Source organism: Telopea speciosissima, chromosome 8, assembly GCF_018873765.1.
Source record: "Telopea speciosissima isolate NSW1024214 ecotype Mountain lineage chromosome 8, Tspe_v1, whole genome shotgun sequence".
Classification (NCBI taxonomy): Eukaryota; Viridiplantae; Streptophyta; class Magnoliopsida; order Proteales; family Proteaceae; genus Telopea; species Telopea speciosissima.
Genome location: NC_057923.1, coordinates 9,393,561 through 9,412,602, shown reverse-complemented (window position 1 = coordinate 9,412,602; position 19,042 = coordinate 9,393,561). Strand labels below are relative to the sequence as shown.

At 38.9% G+C, this 19,042-nt stretch overlaps 2 protein-coding genes across 6 annotated transcripts; both read left to right on the top strand.

The window, feature by feature from the left end:
* LOC122671460 lies at positions 1–4,358 on the top strand. 3 transcript variants are annotated; one of them, XM_043868679.1, is made up of 9 exons: positions 1–139; positions 268–437; positions 531–593; positions 736–755; positions 836–880; positions 1,395–1,456; positions 1,954–2,093; positions 3,590–3,678; positions 3,935–4,358. In XM_043868679.1, the coding sequence occupies exons 1-9, from the start codon at positions 67–69 to the stop codon at positions 4,062–4,064; spliced, it is 792 nt and encodes a 263-aa protein (XP_043724614.1). In that variant the 5' UTR covers positions 1–66; the 3' UTR covers positions 4,065–4,358. The 3 variants fall into 3 exon arrangements, with proteins under 3 accessions (XP_043724614.1, XP_043724613.1, XP_043724615.1); XM_043868678.1 differs by having other exon boundaries at positions 1,951–2,093; XM_043868680.1 differs by lacking the exon at positions 3,935–4,358 and having other exon boundaries at positions 1,951–2,093; positions 3,590–3,927.
* A 10,198-nt stretch (positions 4,359–14,556) lies between these two features.
* LOC122671459 (TORTIFOLIA1-like protein 4) lies at positions 14,557–18,919 on the top strand. Of its 3 annotated transcripts, none has more exons than XM_043868677.1 (5): positions 14,557–15,524; positions 15,634–15,742; positions 16,091–16,674; positions 17,507–18,007; positions 18,544–18,919. In XM_043868677.1, the coding sequence occupies exons 1-4, from the start codon at positions 14,655–14,657 to the stop codon at positions 17,993–17,995; spliced, it is 2,052 nt and encodes a 683-aa protein (XP_043724612.1). In that variant the 5' UTR covers positions 14,557–14,654; the 3' UTR covers positions 17,996–18,007; positions 18,544–18,919. The 3 variants fall into 3 exon arrangements, with proteins under 3 accessions (XP_043724612.1, XP_043724611.1, XP_043724610.1); XM_043868676.1 differs by having other exon boundaries at positions 17,504–18,000; positions 18,540–18,919; XM_043868675.1 differs by having other exon boundaries at positions 17,504–18,007.
* Positions 18,920–19,042: the final 123 nt, after the last annotated feature.

Genomic DNA, 19,042 nt, shown 5'->3' with positions numbered 1-19,042 from the left:
AGATCAAAGCGTTGAGGAAGGCGGGAAAGGAAGAGGCGCAGTGGAGAGAAGACACAAAGTCCAGCAATGGCGGGAGGCGATTCTCAAAAGCCACTCCAAATCCTAATTCGGGACTTCAACTCAGAAAAATCCCAAGGAGGTGGAGATGTTCTTCCCATTCTCTTCTATTTTTTTTTATTTTTTTGTTTCTGCTAATTTATTCGTTCTCTATCCTCTTTTTCGGCTAACAAAATCGTCTGCTGCCTTGAAATCCTTCAAGCGGTCCAGAAATCAGAGTAAGCGGTCTCAAAAGGAAAATTGAGCTGCTTCGATCTGAACTGGAGGACGGAAATGTGGAGCTTGAAGAAACAAAGCTGTTCAAAGAAATTCTTGAGCAGGAGCTCAAAGGATATGAAGTCGAATTAGCTCTGCATAGCGCTTCAATTCAAGCTCTAGAGGTTTCTATCTGACCTAGTGTTCATTCATTTGATGATTGTTATTGGATCTGTCTTTGTCTATATTTCAGCGATACCTGTTCGAATTCCATCCAGAATAGGATTTCTTTGGTTCAAGAAGAGGTTACGAAGGTCGGATCCGATTTAGAGGCTCATAAGGTATCATGTTTAGGTCTTTTTTTTTTATTTTAATTTTGTGATGACTTATTTCTTTCATTTTTTTTCTTGGAGAAATGTTTGAGCTTCTTTTTTCCCCCCTTGAATGTTCATGCATTGACATTTGTGCTTGGATCATGCAAAGAATGACGAGGGAGTTAAACGGTAGGGAATTTTCGTCTGTTTTTATTTCTCCAAACTAATCGTCTGCAAGTTTCAAAATAATCCTTTAATTGTTGATGCAGAGAAGAATTTATTAGCCAAATGTTTGAGCTCAACAAGAAGATAAGGTCTGCCTGTGATTTATTCATGCGATTGTCTATCTTGTTTTTGGCTTTATCATTTGTCAGTGCATAACACCAGTGCAATATGCACTGTAAGTTGAAAATTGTAATTCCTCAAGTACAGATCTTAAGAGTCTACTTTGACATTAAGAATAGATCTATCTAATGTTTCATCATTAAATTTTTAGAGACAATTTTAGGGAATCCTAAATCACAGGTTGCAAGCTCTCAAAGAAAGTGAGCTTGTAACCAGAATCTTCTGTAACAAATTTTCTTGAGTTCATTATCTTCTGTATGAAGCTATCTTTGTGGTATTATGGCATGGTTGATCAGGGAGTTGGAATATAGTTTCTGCATCCAATATTATGAGGCCTTAGCCATCATGTTGATCCAAATGAAATCGCATTGTACTAGCTATACTGCCAAATAAAATTTATTAGCAGTTATTTTACTCCAATTTGCATGTTGTAGCCTTCGTGAATTGATTATGGTTTCATTAACTTTCAAATTACTCCTGCAGGAAATTTCAGGAGATGATAGCCCACAATTTGCAAGATAACATTGAACCTTTATCAACCTCATGTAAGGGTGTGGGATTTTTGTAAAAATTATCGTGCTCAGGGTAACAATTAGTACTATCAATTTCAAATTACTTTATGTTATTTTCAATGTCAAAGTAGAATTCTGCTGTTATTTTTGTTTTATTTACTTAGGGACATTAAAATTGCTGCTACATTGGAATGGATCAGTTTTCACTATTCACACTAGCCTAGCCATTTCAGAAGTGGGCACCTATTGGTCAGACGCCAAGTTGATATTGTATTTAAACCAGCCTTTGATAGACTTGTCTGGGTATCCAGAAATTCCCTTATGAGTTACATATAAATCTGCAATATAAAAGCTTATTGTACGATATGAAATATTTTGGTCAACACATATTGAAACATTGAGACTTTGATGTTCTGGGTCAGTTCTCCTCTTCTTTTTCAAAAGAGTTCTACCTAGGGTGTATTTCTTTACTTTATTGTGTGTCCACTCTGTATAATTATAGGGAGCATTGTGATTTCCTTTTAAAGCAGGCAACGAATTTGAGGACACGCAATCAATGCATGACACTGAAGTTTCTTTGAGAGGTCTAGAGGATAAACTTGTACATATTATTTCTCAAACACATGTAGAGGAACAGGAGTATGAAGAAGAAGAAGATATTCATAAAAAGGTGCACAAATGGTACTTCATTCTCATTAGTTGGTCACTATATTTTGTTGAATTTTGTGGAAGAACTTTTTTTTTAATGATCAGACTTTAATAATTTTAAGTATCTAGAAATTAGGTGGTATTGTTTTTGTTTTATTCTTGTTTGCCATCTAAGGTAGACAAGGCTTTGCATTTGGTATCAATAATTGGATTCAGATACATGAATTCTTCTGTCACTCCACTCTATATAACAAAAGTTATGCTATTCAATTATAAGTCACCAATCTTCTCTCAGTAACTTATCCCATTTCCTTTTTTGGCCTTCCCCTTGGCATTTTAGAGTCTGCATTTTACACTTTGCACATTTTGTGCCTCCAGGACAAGGTAATTGTTACAAATTGTGCCAGGAAACATTTATGTGGGAAAATTATTATCTAAATCCCTTCCATTACCTCTCATACTAAACAACTTCAATTCTGCATTTAGTTTCTTCGACATGTAAAAGATTACCTTCTTTTTTGAAGGTCAAAATATAATTCTCTATAATGGGTTCTTTGCTAGTTTGGATTGCAAGTTGTTACCGGTCAACCTAGAGAGATACTTGAGGCTTTGCTTGCAACTCAATTTTTTGTCTGTCATTTGTAATTTTAACCAACAGCATTGTGCACATATGTACCGTGACTATCCTCTTATGTTGCCATTGTTTCTAGGTCACTGATATTTCCATATCAGCTTGAGAGTTTTCATTTTGTTTTAATATCTCAAGAAAAGATCTGAAAATTATAGCTTGGTTAGTGTGGGGGATTTCATGGAACTGATGATGGCTACTTCATGTTTCTTTGATTTTCTACCCAGAAGCTGTGAATTACGAGTATTTTAGGTTGCTGTAATGACAGAATAGATTTCAATGCTTGAAACAATCTAGATCTTCTGGAGAAGTTTATACTTTGGTTGATATATTGCATTTTTAAAAAATTCTGCTGAATATGTTTATTGGTGCTCAAATGGCTTCCTTTGTGGGGGGGGGGGGGGATTGGTTGTCGTTGCATGGTACTAATTCTGAAGAATTCTTAATATTTTCAAGGGTGAGGGTTCTCTGAGCAAGTGGCATGGAGGAATGCACCAATAAGGTGCGATAAAATGCTACTGTACATTGGAGGGCAGCAAAGTCATTTCATGTGAGGAGGAGAGAGATAGACACGGAGGTGCTAGTGAACTCTGCCCTGGAGACTCAGAGAACCTTTTCCCTTTTTTTCCGCACTGTTTGTATATGTGCGAAAGCTGGAGGATCCTCTAGGGTTACAAACCAGTTTCTACAGATACTACAAATCAGCTTGGAGAGTTGGAGATTACTCACAACAATAAATAAACGTCTCTTGCTCTAACACTGGACTTTATTGGATTAGAAGCTTGTCAGGATGTGTAGATGTGAAGTGATTTTCTGATTATCTTTTGGTCTTAACATTCTCACATAGAGATGACCCAACTTTATGCTATGGAGCTTGATATCCTGTTCAGGTCCAACAGGAGCTTGTGGATTCTGAAAGGAATGTGTCAGTCATGGAGGCAGTTTTTAATGAAATGAAAGGGCTGCAGAGCATTTCAAAATATCCTTTTTATCAAGGTAATATTGTACAGTTGCTGATTGGATGGTCACTGATTTTATCTTATGAATATGTGCCTAGCTAACTAAGCAATTGAAAGCTCTTGTGTAAATATGTTTCAAATGGCGGTTAAACAATGCAACGTGCGATCAGCTATGACGCTAGTTTTTAATATCTGAAGTAACATACTAATGTACATACCTATATATCTTACTCCACCACCAAGAGCTGCAAGATATGTTTCTTTGACTGCCAACAAGCAGATTGCTGATTTTGAAGAGTTGTGTGCCTCTCTTAGTGAGGAGTTGAAGAAGAGGTGTTCCTGTCCCAACTGTCATCTGGAAAATGTTGAAGCCTTGGGAGTACTCCAGACATCCGATGGGAATTGATGTTTCTATCTAGGCTGTGTTGGTAGTGATGGAAGAGGCTGTTAAAAATGGTAAGTGTCAGGTTACCTAGTACAGAAGCTACACTAATGTGGTTATCATTTTAAGAAACTTCCTAGTTTGATTTTGAGTGACTCATTTGGGGTATGATGCTTGTGTCAGCAAGAAATGTCCCCTTTACTTCCATCCGGTGTTGGTGCATGTATGAGACCTATAAGAAAAGTGTATGTGTTGTATTCAAAGCAGTGGTTTCTGTTAAATTCGCTTGGGCTATGGTTGAAGCAAGATCCTATGGTATCGTACATATGATTTGGTGGGATCCATAATTTCTGATGAACCTTACAACATACGTAAACCACAAAGAAGTCAAGCATAAATAATTACACTTTTTTTTTAATACATTGACATTGAATGCATTGGATGCATACACAATCTGCCTTTTGGCATGCTTTCAGGTGGACAAAGGTGAAGGAGTAAGAGGTCTTCCTTTATGTAAGTACCAAACTCCTTGAGAAAGCTGGGAGGTTGGGCATAAAATGTATAATCAAGTGAGGGAAAACAAAATTATTTACACAGATAAAATCCATAATTTATTTGTCTCATGATTATTAGTCCTGTTTCGGGCTTTCAACTGGTTTGGTAAGTTTATGCAAAGGTTTGAGCCCAGACCTCAATAAAATGGTGCATTGTGTTGTCACTGTGGTTTGATGATGGTTTCAGGTCACCATATCGACAAAAAGGACAAATTCAAAGAAAGCTAATGTGGAGAAAAAAGGCCTCCTGGATCTATTTTCTAGATGAATGAAGTCCCTATCTTTATAGTTCATATTTCCATTTCAAACACAACCACAAACAAAGGTCCCACTGGTGAGATGATGAAGAAACTTCATATTGTTGCTTAAAGTATGTCCTAGGAGTTCTTTCTTTATCTTGACAGGCCAGGATGAAAATCTGCTTATGACTTAGTAGTGCTCCTAGAACTGCTAAACAGTGCCTCAGCCTTCATTTTCTTCAATGTGTCTGATCCTAATTTAAGTTCTGAGTAAATATTAGACAGTTAAAGTATGTAAATGTTAGGCTTTTGTGGTTTGCTGTAGCCAAGGTTCTAAATCTTGGTTTTGAGGCCAGTTTCGACCAGGCCCAAAACCGAGACATGCCGGATCTTGTTTCGGCCATGAGTTTCGTTTCAGCCATGCCCAAAACCGAGACAAGTTGGAGATTTTGGTCAGTTTCCTCCGAGATTTAGTTCAATGGCTGTAGCTGTTTGATCCTTGATGGCTGATTGATCTTCCTTCAACCAGAATTTTTATGCATTGTATGTCTGAGGTTCAACCTGGATCACATCCTCTCAAGTCCTAATCATGGTTTTATGGCTGGAATCAGGGCTACCACCCTTGGCCCCTACCAACCCCAACAATACTTTCCAGGGTCAAGCCCAGGGGCCCTTGATAACTAAATCATTCATTTTTTTTCCCTCCTTTTTTGGGTTTTTCTGTAAGAGAAAAGAAAACCTAAACCTCTTACGCGTTGGTTACAGTGAAGTGTCTTTGGTAAGTTTAGTTATGATTCATGGTGCCCATTGCTAGATGGTTCCCAGATATGAGAATCACTTGGTCAAAAGTCAAATCAATTGGATAATCTTAACCTAATTTATTAATGAACTTTGTTTTCTCTTTTAAGTGGGTAACCCAATCTCTTTACATTGTAGTGTAGACCACCCAAGGATTCTATATCAAGCTGATTAAAGTGCCAAACATTGACTGATCTCAACCATCCTTCAACAGCTCCGAAGAAAGAGTCGGTCAGATAAAGGGTTTTTCCTACCAAAAAAAAAAAAAAAAGAGATACAGGGTTTTAAAACTCGGAACTGGATTGGCCTAATCGATCTATGAGTGTTTCTTTTTCGGGTTAGGATAGAATCTGATCGATTCTGACCAATCCGGATCAAATCGGGACCAATCAAGATTCCGATTCCTTTGTTCAAAATCTTAGTAAGAGAATCAATAGATATGTAGATCTGTGGTCCAACACAGATGTATTGTTGGATTCGACTCCTCTCTTATGATGCGCCAGGAGTGCCCAATAAGACATCCAACGGCTCTAGGCTGCTGGGCACGCTGGATCCTATATTGTTGACAACTGATGTTGCCTACCATTTATTTAAGAAGCAACTGATTTTAGGGAGTGGCTCTTTGTTAGTAAGCTAATAGAATAAATGATTGGTCTTCAAAACCATCCTCGATTAGTCAAAGTTTTTCATATTTAGTTATCCTATCAAATCCAACCAACTAGATGTTGTTCCAAACATTCATTAATGGGTAATAATCTTGTTCACCTATCACCTAAACAAAACTCTTTAAAAAAAAGGGGAAAGGAAACAATTTTTCATTTTAAGTGCTCTCTTTCATTAGCTGTTTTAATCAACATCTTAGCTCATTATCATCTAAGACAAATTAAAACATCTATGCTTATTATTTTTTAGGGAGTGACGGCTTGAGCAACATTTTGTGTATAGGTGAACCTTGAGATCATTTGCTCAACTGTCAAGTTTCAGTCCATTTTGAGTTTGAAACTTGGGGTGCAAAATCGTTCGATCTAAATTGATATGACAAATCTATATCAGTATCGATTGCATTTTGATATCGTAAACTAAATCATTGATCATGATTTAAAATTTGACATTATTCAATTCATATATTTTTCTAAACATCCAGCAATCATAATTTCCACATCACCTTACAAGTTATTAACAAGAAAACAACTGTCCATTTTGTCATCTTAATTTTAAAAAACAAAAATTCTAAATGAAAGGAATCTTTTTTCTATTTTACAATTTCTTAATTGTTCACAATTTTGTTTTAAAAAAAGGCATACAATTATAAGGGAATGCAAAGATCTAAATTGCTATCATGGCCTCAAAGATCATTATTTAGTTGGTGGGCTATATTGTTAACTAAAATTAAAAATATGGTTCATTAGATTTGAGAGATGAAGCCAAAAAACCGGTACATGATTGCTTGACTGCTTCCATGTGAAATCATTAAAAGGGTGTAGATGAATATAATGTAATGTACCATTATATGTAAGTATGTAACATGCTATGTGCAGAGTCATGACAGAGAACCCTTGGAAGGGGTCTTGGGTCCACCACTAGTAGTGATCTAGACTCTAGAGAAGACAGGTTCACCACATGGCCCTCAAATCATCCAAAGATCCAAACTGCAGTGAAAGGTCCAACTCCTTTCTTTAATTTTAAGTCATCCCAGGTCCATTCCACTTCCAAGTTCCAACTCAATCTAATAAAGTTACTTTAATTAAGAAAAAAATATTTTTAAAAGACAAATTCTCTTAGATTCCTTTTCTGACACAGTAATCAATCAGATACATCTCATTTCCCTCTCTAGTAATCCATGTGGGATCCAATTAATCTCTGATTGAGCTCCTCTCCAGGAAGCCCAGCACGTCCAGAGACTATTCAGTCGAGATGTGTGCAGTATAGTCCAACCCTTGGATGCCCCTTAGGTACTCGTTGGACGCTGAGCTCCCTAAAGAATAGGATCCACCTTTTGGTGGGCACGATTTTAGGTATCATGATTGGATTGGTCGTATAGGCCAATATCGGTACCCGATCAATACGGTATCGATGATATCAAAATAGAAAAAGGTAAATTGGTCAAAAAAATTAATGTTAATGTTCATGAACCCTTAAATGGAATTCAATATATAGACACTCCTTTGTATTGATGTTGTAAATGCTCCATGTTTCACTATCCGACTACTGAAAGGATAGGTATTCAAGTGGGTACCTTCTTATCTAGTCTCTCTCTCTCTCTTTCTCTCAAGGTTGGAAGGCAAAGAATGTTTGTATGTAAGGAACCTCATATGGGGTATCATGAATCCTTACCATATAAAAATATAATCCTCAATTCCAAGTCCTAGGTGTACCCCTCAATCACATATTCACATGTGATTGTGTCGCCAAGGAGAAGGACTACTCACATGGAAGAGTTTGATTTATAAGGAATGGACCAATTTTGAGTTTGAGACCAAAGAGGAAGAGGAAGAGAGAGAGGGTCATGCTCGGTCAATCACTCAATTGCTCACATTTTGTCACATACATATGTATTCAACTCCCCCCCAACAGTAGTCCCCATGTGCTTCTGTAGCCGCCCAAGGCCCCCCCCCCCCCTCACCCTTCTTGCTGGGGTCTCTGCTTCTCAAATCTGTTCCTCTTAACAAGACACAACCACAACACCATATCCACTAAGAAGGGATTAGGCTAACATCTCTCTCTCTCTCTGGTCCCTACCTGGGGCTGAGGGCCCTAGGCCCTGAGAACACACAAATAGATTCACTTTTCATTCTCCAATGTTCATGAACCTTATTTTTAGGTTCCAAAACTTCTTCAGGTGATAATGTTCATGAACCTTATTTTTAGGTTCCAAATCTGTTCCTCTTAATAAGACACAACCAGACTATCCAATAAATAAATAAATAAATAATAATAATAATAATAAAAACAAGGCACAACCACATCTGGGGGTGGGGTGGTCATTTCACTCCCCACTGTGTCTGGTTGTGACCCCTTTGTCCCTCACAAAGAACTTTTCTCTTATAACAATATACGATAATATATGTAAGGGTCTTTCTAGGCATCACTATGCTTAGTGAAGTACAACGTTTCACTACATGCTACTGTATAGTATGTGGAATAATCCATGTGATAGAAAAGCCCCCACATACATCTCAATGGTTAAATTTTAGTCCAAAGTAAACAATGAAAGTTGCTCAAACTTTGATTCAAAGTTTTGGTAAAAGTACTAAAATGCCCATCAAATGGAGATGAATATAAAATACAAAATGACATTTTTTTTGTAATTTTAATTACTTCGTGTACTCATTTTAAGCTGAAATTATACCAATGAGATGTTTGTCTGATCCTCTATCACATGCACTAATCCATGTATTGTCAAACGACAAATAGTGAAACGTTATATTTCACTAGACATAGTGATGCCAAGAAATACCTAATAAGCATTATATGTTACTAATTAGATTTCTTAGTTGGGTCTCTCTCTCTTTCAGATTCAGATCTCAGCCACCACTACCCAAATTTGTCTTCATCCTCACGTGAATGTTTCTGTTAAGTCACGAACCTCACGTGTTGTCTCCTTGATCCTATCCCTTCCCCAATCCTAGAATCATTCCTTAATTTTCTTTCATTCATTCTTTCACTCTTCTCAATATATGTTTTCTTCTAACACTCAAATCTCCGTATAGAATCAAAATAGTACTACATGACTTTTGCCACTTTCTTGTGATTAAATCTAGCACTTCACTACTTTTTTTAATTTGGATTTACATGGACCCATATATCATGTAAATCCCAATTTGGATCCTCTATTGTCGAGATGCCTGGCAGGACCCTACTGCCAAGACATAGTAAGGTGAGGAATGACCGCCTTACCTCTGATCGAACACCTTGCCCGAGTGGAGGTAAGGTGGTCATTTACCGCCTTGCTGTGTCTTGGCAATAGAGTCATACCAGGCAACTCGACAATAGAGGATCTGAATCCTGTAAATCCTAGGCACTTCAAGTTTTACATTCTATTTATTGGGTTGGTGAGAGGCATTTCCATGTACCTCTATAGAAATATAGTCTACCCTAGATTTGATTTTCAAATTTGGAGATTGATCGGTGGGTGGTAGTGGTCGGTCTATATTGGGTAGTATGTAAAAGAAACTAGAAATGAAAATAGGTCTCTTTTGCTAATTTAGAATGGGGTCTTAAGTTCCATAAGATGTAGGTGGTGTTTGGTTGCGTAAAGAGTTTTGTGTAAATTCATTTTTTGTGACAGCGAGAGGAGGAAAAAAAAAACAAACGTTTATGATGTTTTGATGGTTTGGGTTATGGTACAAGTTTTATGTGGGCCTCATTTGCTTCTATCTCACTTTGATAATTATTTCTTGTTGAATGAGTTTTCTTTAAAAAAGAAAAACAACAACAACCATGTTACGTGTTTGTGTGGCAACAAAAGCACACGAAAGTACCGCTTAGCTTGTCCTCAGGAAATAAAAAATTGCATCTATATTGATGTCTCTATGTGCACTCTCATTGGCCCCGGGTTGATACAAGTGCTACTTGAACAGACAACGATCACTTGCCAAATACATAAAAGGGAGGGGGATCGTTGCAAGCTATGTGGCCCCTGCACCAGTGCAAGAGCCAATGAAAGCATGTGTGAGGGCATCCAATAGGGATGTGATTTTTCATTTCACAAGGGCCAAGATGGTCATTTTTGCTCTTCTTATGCTGGGGACAGGCACCATGCAGTTTGGCAGCCTTCTTTTTCTCAAAAAAAGAAAAAGAAAAAAGGTTTTCAAAATCTCTAGGGTAACGTATGGTAGCACCTCTGTGTTTATCTCTCTCTCTCCTCCTCATGTGAAATTACCATGCTACCCTCCTATGTACGATATCATTTTATCGAACCTTATTGGTGCACTCTCGTATGCTACTTGCTGAGAAAATCCTCTCCCGATAAAAAAATCTGAAATTTTATAAAGGGTTTCAATAAGCCATCATATCAACAACATTGCAGCTACTTCGCCTTCTTATTTGGACACATAATGTAGGAGCCAATGAAAACGCATGTGAAGGCATCAACCACAGATATGGTTTTTTTTATTTCATGGAGGATAGGGTGGTACTTTCACACACTCTTGTGTCTGGGCATAGGAGCCATGCGATCATGTAGCTTTTTTTTTTCAAAAAAATAAATATGATTTTACTATTTGGGCTTCCTTTATTTGGATTATTCCTACATTCACAAGCATATCAAGCCTATTTTGAATATGGTAAGAGATCCCCTTCACCCAAAGAGTTAATTTTATAGGCAAGAGATTATTGTTTGGGCCTGTAGTGCCTGCACCAATGTATGGGCCAATGAGAGCACACATAGAGAAATGAACAAATATGCCATTTTTTTTGTTTTCGTGGGGGGCCAAGGTGCGAGGGTGGTACCTTCACACACTTTTGTGCGCTTTTTTTGCTTTTAGGCACATGAGCCATGCCAGCCACGTTACCAAGTAGCATTCTTTTTCCTTAATTTTATTTATTTTCTCTTTCATATTCTACATTTCACAAGGATTTTTTTCTATATCTTTTGTTGATACAATTTAGAGAATTAATTTTGAATATATTTATTAAATTTCAATGGGAAAAAATTGAAAAAATATGATCAGACTATGTGAGGGTGTGTTTGCCATTAGGATATACATTATAGGAGAGGGTTCTTGAGCAACTAGCATTGGGGAGTATTACCAATGAAGAGCGACGAAATGGTTTCATACATATGAGGCAGAGAGGTTATTTTATGTGAGGAGGAGCATGATTTTATTGTACGGTACCAAATCAAATATTAGTCACCTTCAAAATTGATACGATACCGATATAGATTGGCACAGAGCGAGCCATATTGGACAAATTTACCCTTGATCAAAGTCCAAAAATTTTCAATCCAATCTGATACAGAAGATATGACTTTAAAGGACTAACCTTCATTTATGGGTTCACATGATTCTAAACCCTTAGAATGTCAACTAAATCTTCCCTTAAAATCAGGGTAAAAGTAATTATAAGTACCTCATGCCTTAGTTTTCCTTTCCTTTTCCCCTCCATTTCCCTTGTTTCCCACCCTAATTATCCCCCCTTGGCAGAATAATTACATTCTCCCTAAATTCTAAATCCACATGGGATTCTTACTTACTAAAGTAGTTGAAAAGGGTAGATTAACACTCGACATTTCACCCTTATTATTTTTTTGCTTTTTTGGGTAAACCATTTCACCCTAAGCTTATTGACAGAAAGTGAAACACTTAATGTAATACATGTGGGGCTATATAGTTAGGTGGGTAGGTAGGTTGGCAAGTCATGAAGTCCCCATTTCATGGGTCCCACTTCAAATAATCCAGACTTTGCCCCCCTATGTTACCAAAAGTGATCCCCATTAGGATCAAATGGTTCATATCTGTTTGATCCCATCCCCCACTTTAAAGTTTAAAGATTAGAGATGGGTCCCCTCCCATAGGATAAAAACATGTATGCATAGGATCTACTACTTAGAAAGGAGAAAAGTTCTCTATGGGGGGAGTGCATCGCCCATGCCTAGACACAGATGGAGTGAAATGATCACCCTCCCCCCCACCCCAATGAAAGGTAGAAATCCTATCTCATGATGCCAATGCGTGCGCTCTTATTGGACCCCACATGCATGCAGGGGTCATGCTTCCCATAGAGATTGCCGACCCATTTAGAAAATAGTTGATCCCCAATTATAATTAAGGGGTGCTGTTCTCTATGCCGCAACGCAGCCTCTGCCCAGGCACATGAGGGTGGATGCAATGATCACCCTGCCTCCGGCATAGAATGCCCATGTGCCTGGGTGCATGCTGCACTGCGGCACAGAGAACATTCTCCCTATAATTAATGTTGATTTTTTCATAATCTATTTTTGAAATCGATCATTAATGTTATTTGATCTTCATTTATTACTATTTTTCTTTCTAATTTTCGGTAACATAACAGAAAAGCTTTTGTAGCAAGAACTACAAGGCTTTTAAATCAAAAAAATTCCGTGAAAATCTTCGTTTCTTCTCTCTCGATTCTAATTACTACAGTTTTTAAATTGAATTTGGGTCGATTTCGATTGATTCTGATCCAATTTAAATAAAAAATCGACAGAAATCAATCTCATTCCTGATTCTGAGATTCTAATTTTGCTCCAGATGAGGAGCAAATGGGTTTGTTTGAGTTGGGCGGACCATGGTTTTAGGAATCAATATCCGATCGGATAGATTTACTCTTATCTTTTCATTTAAAAAACAGCTTTTTTTTTACACTTTTACCCTTCGTCCATACGATCCATCAATACATGATCAGCCAAGGAATTTAGGACCACTAATATCGATCCGAATTGGACAAACCACCGATCCGCTACCGATCTCTAAAATCATGGTTGGGCCTGACCTTCATGAATCATGATGATCTGGAACCAAGGTTTTAACCAGAGAGTCGATTTTCACCAGTTGGGATTCTCCGATGCCTAAGTTAGATCTCTTTAAGCAACAATTAAGAATAGTAAAGATGTCGATCCCCCTATGAAGAGTTATACCTGAATATATATAAAGTTAGTGATGAGCAAGGCAGTCCTTGAGAAAGTCCCAATATGGTGATTTCTATTCTTGGGAAGAATATCACTAGTAGAGTCCCTTTGGGAGTGTGATCTCCCTGTCCTTTTATCTCCTGATTCTATTTTAGTAGTTTCTATATAGGATTAGGTTGGCATAAGGAAAGTGCATCCCATGCCTATCGTTTTAGGCTGTTTTTAGTAGATCCCTCATTGGTTCGAGTTGTGGAAGTGGTCCATCAGGTCTTGGGCTGCAACATCTCATCGATGTGGCATAACTCAATTGGATGGTTATATTTGGGTATAACACGATCCATGAATCAGTCTTATTCAAAATGATTTACTAAGAAAATGACTAAGAATCAATCGATCCCTACCGATTCACCAATCCACCAATCCAAGGTTTGAGGTATCGATATTAGATCGTCCAATACAGTCGATATTACATGATTTTGAAGGTGACTGATATTGATACCTGGCTGATACCATATTGATGGAACAGTACGGAGAAAGCGTAAAATAGACAAAAAAAATCTATTTTTAAGAAAACCCACAGATAAACTTATGAGATACAATCGATTCATATCGATACCGGGTTGTTTTTGAAATGATCGATATCCGATACTGTACACTAATACCTTGGCTGGAACCTTCAAATCTGGATAAGACACTGGCACTATCACATGCTTGCTTATCGTTCGAGCAGTTTCTAAATCTTTTTATTTTTTTTTTATTTTGGTAAGAATCTTTTGATCAAAAGCCTGGATACTCTAGAGAGACTATTACAAGTCATAGGGAATTTTTAGATTCCTCAAATACCCTCTTTTACCCCTTTGCCTTTTAATCTAGTGGGTCCGACCATATTACAATCACTGCTTCTTGTGTCAGAGTCAGTAAGGATCGCTCTTCGCGCTCTTCTTAACTGCCAAAACCATCCTTCGATCTGATGGGCGATGGCCTCTCTCTCTTTCTCTCTCTCTCTCTAAAGTAATGTCTTCACATGCACGACACTTAATTAGGTTACCACCACTTTCACTAATTCGTATTATTAACTGAAAATCTAAATAATATTACTGTTTAGTGGTTACTTAAAATTATAAAGTCGCGTCCAGCGATGCTTATTCGTTCAGAAGTAATAAGATCTATTTGGAGTCATTAAATAATTGATTAATTGCTGCACTGTCTTCGTCTCTATACTCTTCTTCAGTTCCCAGTCTCACTCCTCCCCACGTTCCCCCCCCCCCTTCATTGTCTGTTTCCCAACTATATATATAAATTCGAAACCACGGCGTGGATCTTGAAGGACTAATTGCAGAGATTAGATAGAAAGAGAGAGAGAGAAGGCGGCGGAGCAGCTTTTACCGAACACTGGACCGGTGGCGCCACCGCTTCTAATCTGAAGCGGTCAATGCCGGGATCTACTCCGCAGTACTACTACTCCTCCCAATCACCGGCGACAATGGCAGTCACAAAGCGATCCTCACCGACTCCTCAACAGAACGCTTCGACTCGCGATCTCAAGAAACGAGTCATCATCAACCTCAACAAGCTCTCTGACCGTGATACTCACGCTATTGCTACCTCCGAGCTCGAATCGATCGCCCGCAACCTCTCTCACGACTCCTTCACTCCGTTCCTTAATTGTATCTACGATACAGATTCCTCTGAGAAGAGTCCTGTCCGGAAACAATGTGTCCGACTCCTTGGTTTCATCTCTCAGACTCATGGCGATGCTCTCTCTCCTTTCGTCTCCAAAATGCTAGCTAACATCGTTCGCCGCCTCAGGGACTCTGATTCCGCCGTCCGGCAGGCTTGTATCGACGCTGTCACGACCATGGCTTCTCAGATCACTAAGCCCCCCTTTTCTGCGTTTTTGAAGCCTTTAACTGAGGCTCTCCTGCTTGAACAAGACTACAACGCTCAGATCGGTTCCGCGCTTTGTCTCGCCTCCGCTATCGAGGCTTCGCCTGATCCGGAGCCTTCGCAATTGCAGAAACTCTTGCCGAGGCTGCTGAAGTTACTCAAGGCTGAGTGCTTTAAGGCCAAACCGGCGCTGTTAGCGCTCATTGGCAGCATTGCTGGGGTCGGCGGTGCCTCTAGTCGTAATGTATTGACCAATTTGGTTCCTACTATGGTGGAGTTCCTCAGTAGTGAAGATTGGGCCGCGAGGAAGGCTGCCGCTGAGGCTTTACTTAAGCTTGCTATTGTGGAGAGGGATCAATTGTCCGAGTTTAAGACCTCGTCCCTGGCATCTTTTGACGCTCGGAGGTTCGATAAGGTCGGCCAACATTTCCAGTTTCTCCATTGTCGTTGTAAATATGACTATGGTTCCTGGTTTATCTTCGAATTTTATCCTATTTGACCTTATTGGATCTAATATGCTATAGGTGAAGGCTGTTCGGGAAACCATGAATCAGATGTTGGAAGCCTGGAAGGATGTTCCTGGACTTTCTGACGAGGTTACACAGCCATCGCAATCGATATCTTCTTCAAGAGGTACGAGATTTCTACTTCATGCTTGTCTGCTTTTAACTTTTCATTGAAAACTGCTAATGCTAGCATCCGTCTTCAAGAGGATCACTGATATTCCTTCTTTCCACCATTATTATTTGAGTCTTCTTCACGTAACATATGAATTGGGGCCGTTTTGGTACTTATTACATCAATGTTTGGAGATTTGGGCATCCGCATGAAGGATTTCTTTTCTTCTTCCGGTTCTATTGGTTTGCGCCCTTGCATTTTTAACGTTTTATCTTCTTTTTATTTCTACCAGTAGTTGTTGAACTCTGACATCCATTGTTGACACCTCTCCGATGTTAATTTTCTTGTTTACGTAATTGACAGAAAATGCAAGCGACGGGCGCTTCCCACCAGGTCCCAGAAGCTCTGGTACTCTGGGTTTTGAAACTCCTCAAACGAGGAAGAAAGCAATCCCGGCAAGCAGGTCGCCTCCGCCGGATAGTTCATCTGTGACTATTGCTAGAAAAAGGTCCCCTTTGAAGAGTAATGACAGTAAATCAAGTCCCGCCCTGTTTCGTAAACTCGACTGCAAGAAGCTGCCTGATTGGAAAGTTGAGGTTGCTGTACCTCATGCTTCCTCTCTTACAGTTGTATGCGAGGATGATATTAAGAAGACAGATGGGGGAGGTCTAGAATCAGGGGTAGATGAGTGTAATGCAAGTTTAAAACCTCAAACAAAGCGTGTTCTCTTTAATAAGAACTACAATGACAAGACACACAAGTTTGGTGGATTCAGGTCCGGGAACCGTGTGGTTCCACTTCAGGACGAGAGCTCTGATTCTACTGTTGTAGTTAGCAATGCCACTGAGATGTATGGGAACCAGAAAGACAACGAGGACCTGTCCTTGATCCGCAAGCAACTGGTTCAGATTGAGAACCAGCAATCGAGTCTGTTAGATCTTCTGCAGGTATGCTGGTGGAGCTTGATTTGTTTATCCCCTATTGGGGTTCCTCTTTCTCATGAATTGCATTTTATGATCTACTTTATGTGTCCACAATTCTGTTTGCTGCAACCCCAAATATGTTGATTAGAATTACTCAGTTACTGTTCTTATTATTTCTGGGCTGTTTTATTTAACAATAGCATTTCAATATTCCAGACATTCCAAGTCCTTGGTTTGTGGGACGGGTTAGTTGGCTTATGGTAGCTTCGGTCCCCTGTCAACAAAATATCCATGAACATGCTAAGTATATGCATAGAATGCCCTTTCTTCAGTCCCATTCAATCTCAGAATTTATTCTCCAATAAAACTTTCTACAGCATGCAAGTCATGGACCAGCACTTCAGTAAATGCAATCCTATTGCAACATGAAGAAGTTCATCATCTTCTTTCGCTCTATTTTTCCTGTATTTCTTTGTTTCAAGTCCCTTCTGTTGCACTACTCTCGGATGAGAGCAAGTTGTCTTATTTTTGCAATATTTCTGATGGCCTTTGGCCCATGTTTTCTACTTTTATCAAGGATCTGCATCATGCATCATGTTATATTTTACCATGAATAGGCTAGTTCACAGCTTTCAGAAAGCAGAGTCCTAGGATGTCCACTGCCTAAAAAATTTTTTAGAAACGAACCCTGTGGGCAGATATTTTTGTCTCACATAGGACAATCAGATCTGGCCCTATCTGAGGATGGTCAATCCATTTATGATAATGTTTTAGGAATAAGGTTACAGTTTAGTGTCCTTTAACTGTAAGAATTTCTCTGATGATTACTCTCCTGTTCAATTCTTGAATTCAGAAGTTCATTGGGAGCTCACAGAATGGGATGCGTTCTCTAGAGACACGTGTGCATGGTCTAGAGCTGGCCCTGGATGAGATTTCTTACGATTTGGCCATGTCGACAGCAAAGGTATCAGGCACTGACTCAGCTGGGAACACATGCTGTAAGTTACCTGGTGCAGAATTCCTGAGCTCAAAATTCTGGAGGAGAACGGAAGGCCGGTACCCAAGCTCAAGTTTATCTTCTTCTGGGGGATCACTAGCTGCTATTCGGAATGTTGCTGATAAAGATGGCAGTTCGGAACCTTTGAGGATGGATAACTGGAGATTCCGGCTCCAACGGGGTGGTGGTGGTGTTATTGTGAATCCACTGGCGGAGATTCATAGTGACTCAACGGCAAGTTCAGAGATTTTCTCAAACAGAGCACTGAAAAACACAATCTATGATCTTGAGGGAAGGCAAGGCCGTAGTAGAAGTGGCCTTGATGTTGCTTCTTCTGTCACCAGTTGACATAATCACCAGGTATTGAATTGCTAATTCTGAATTTTGTGACTTAAATTTTCATTCTAGTCATCAACTAGCAGGATTTTAATGTGAATCACTGGACGCTCTTCTTGTTGCTTCAATTCCATACAGCTTATTGTCTATCTTGCCAGGCAGGGTGTATAGTTGTTGGATATGGTTGTGTCTGAATTTGTTTGATGAATATGGTTTCGCGTCCGATTTTGTTTGATCCGTGTACTTTAGGGTACATATATAAGTGATGACGTTTTAATATTTTCAAATGTGTTTATTTAAACAGTAATGTGAACTATATACAAGTTCTCAGGCACGGGGCAGTGAAATCCAAGCAACAAGAGTCTTGTAGCTTAGCTCTTGGTCATTGTTACTCATAACACTTCTGTTGTTGGACTGAATGTTTGCCCTGCTTCTGATCGCGGTTTAGTTTTCTTGTGCTGATAGCATCTGCTTGTTTTGTTTCCGCCTTTCTTTAGTTTCAATTATATACTTCTGCTCTGCGGCTGAAACATTGTTTTGTCAACTTGTTAATTTGTCAGATCATTTGCATAGTTAGAGAGGAGTCAAGTTTGTTTTGAGTGCTCAGATTCTTGTTAAGACAGCAAAGAAATCGCCTTTTTGCTTCATGTAACATGGAGGAGAAATGACGAAATGAGGTTGATATTTTCTACGGTGAAGAAGCTCACTGGAGAGCAACTGAAAATGTAAAGTTGGGGTGAAGCAGAGCTTTCCTATTAATTCCAGAAGGGGGAATTCATTCAGTAATCCCCCATTTAGCAGCATTTTCCGCCCAGAGAATGAGAGAGATCATTACTTCTAATGCTCGTGATGGAAGGAAATGGTTCCATGTGTATAGTGATGAAGAAGTTTTCCTTAAATCAATTTTTATTTGTTGTTTATCATTGAAAGTTCTCTTGATGAAAATTGCAGTGCATCTTTGCCTGAGTGGACTCTTTGATTTGAGCCATCTCAATGGGGGTGATGAACCCTTCATGTTGTTCTTAGTTTCCTCATCATGTGCGACTGGGTCACCTTTTA

Coding starts and splice junctions, on each gene's coding strand:
- LOC122671460 (XM_043868678.1), top strand. CDS start 67: ATGGCGGGAGGCGATTCTCAAAAGCCACTCCAAATCCTAATTCGGGAC. Junction 140..267: donor CTCAGAAAAATCCCAAGGAG/GTGGAGATGTTC, acceptor CAAGCGGTCCAG/AAATCAGAGTAAGCGGTCTC. Junction 3,679..3,934: donor GGGCTGCAGAGCATTTCAAA/ATATCCTTTTTA, acceptor GACTGCCAACAA/GCAGATTGCTGATTTTGAAG.
- LOC122671459 (XM_043868676.1), top strand. CDS start 14,655: ATGCCGGGATCTACTCCGCAGTACTACTACTCCTCCCAATCACCGGCG. Junction 15,525..15,633: donor ACGCTCGGAGGTTCGATAAG/GTCGGCCAACAT, acceptor AATATGCTATAG/GTGAAGGCTGTTCGGGAAAC. Junction 15,743..16,090: donor ATCGATATCTTCTTCAAGAG/GTACGAGATTTC, acceptor CGTAATTGACAG/AAAATGCAAGCGACGGGCGC.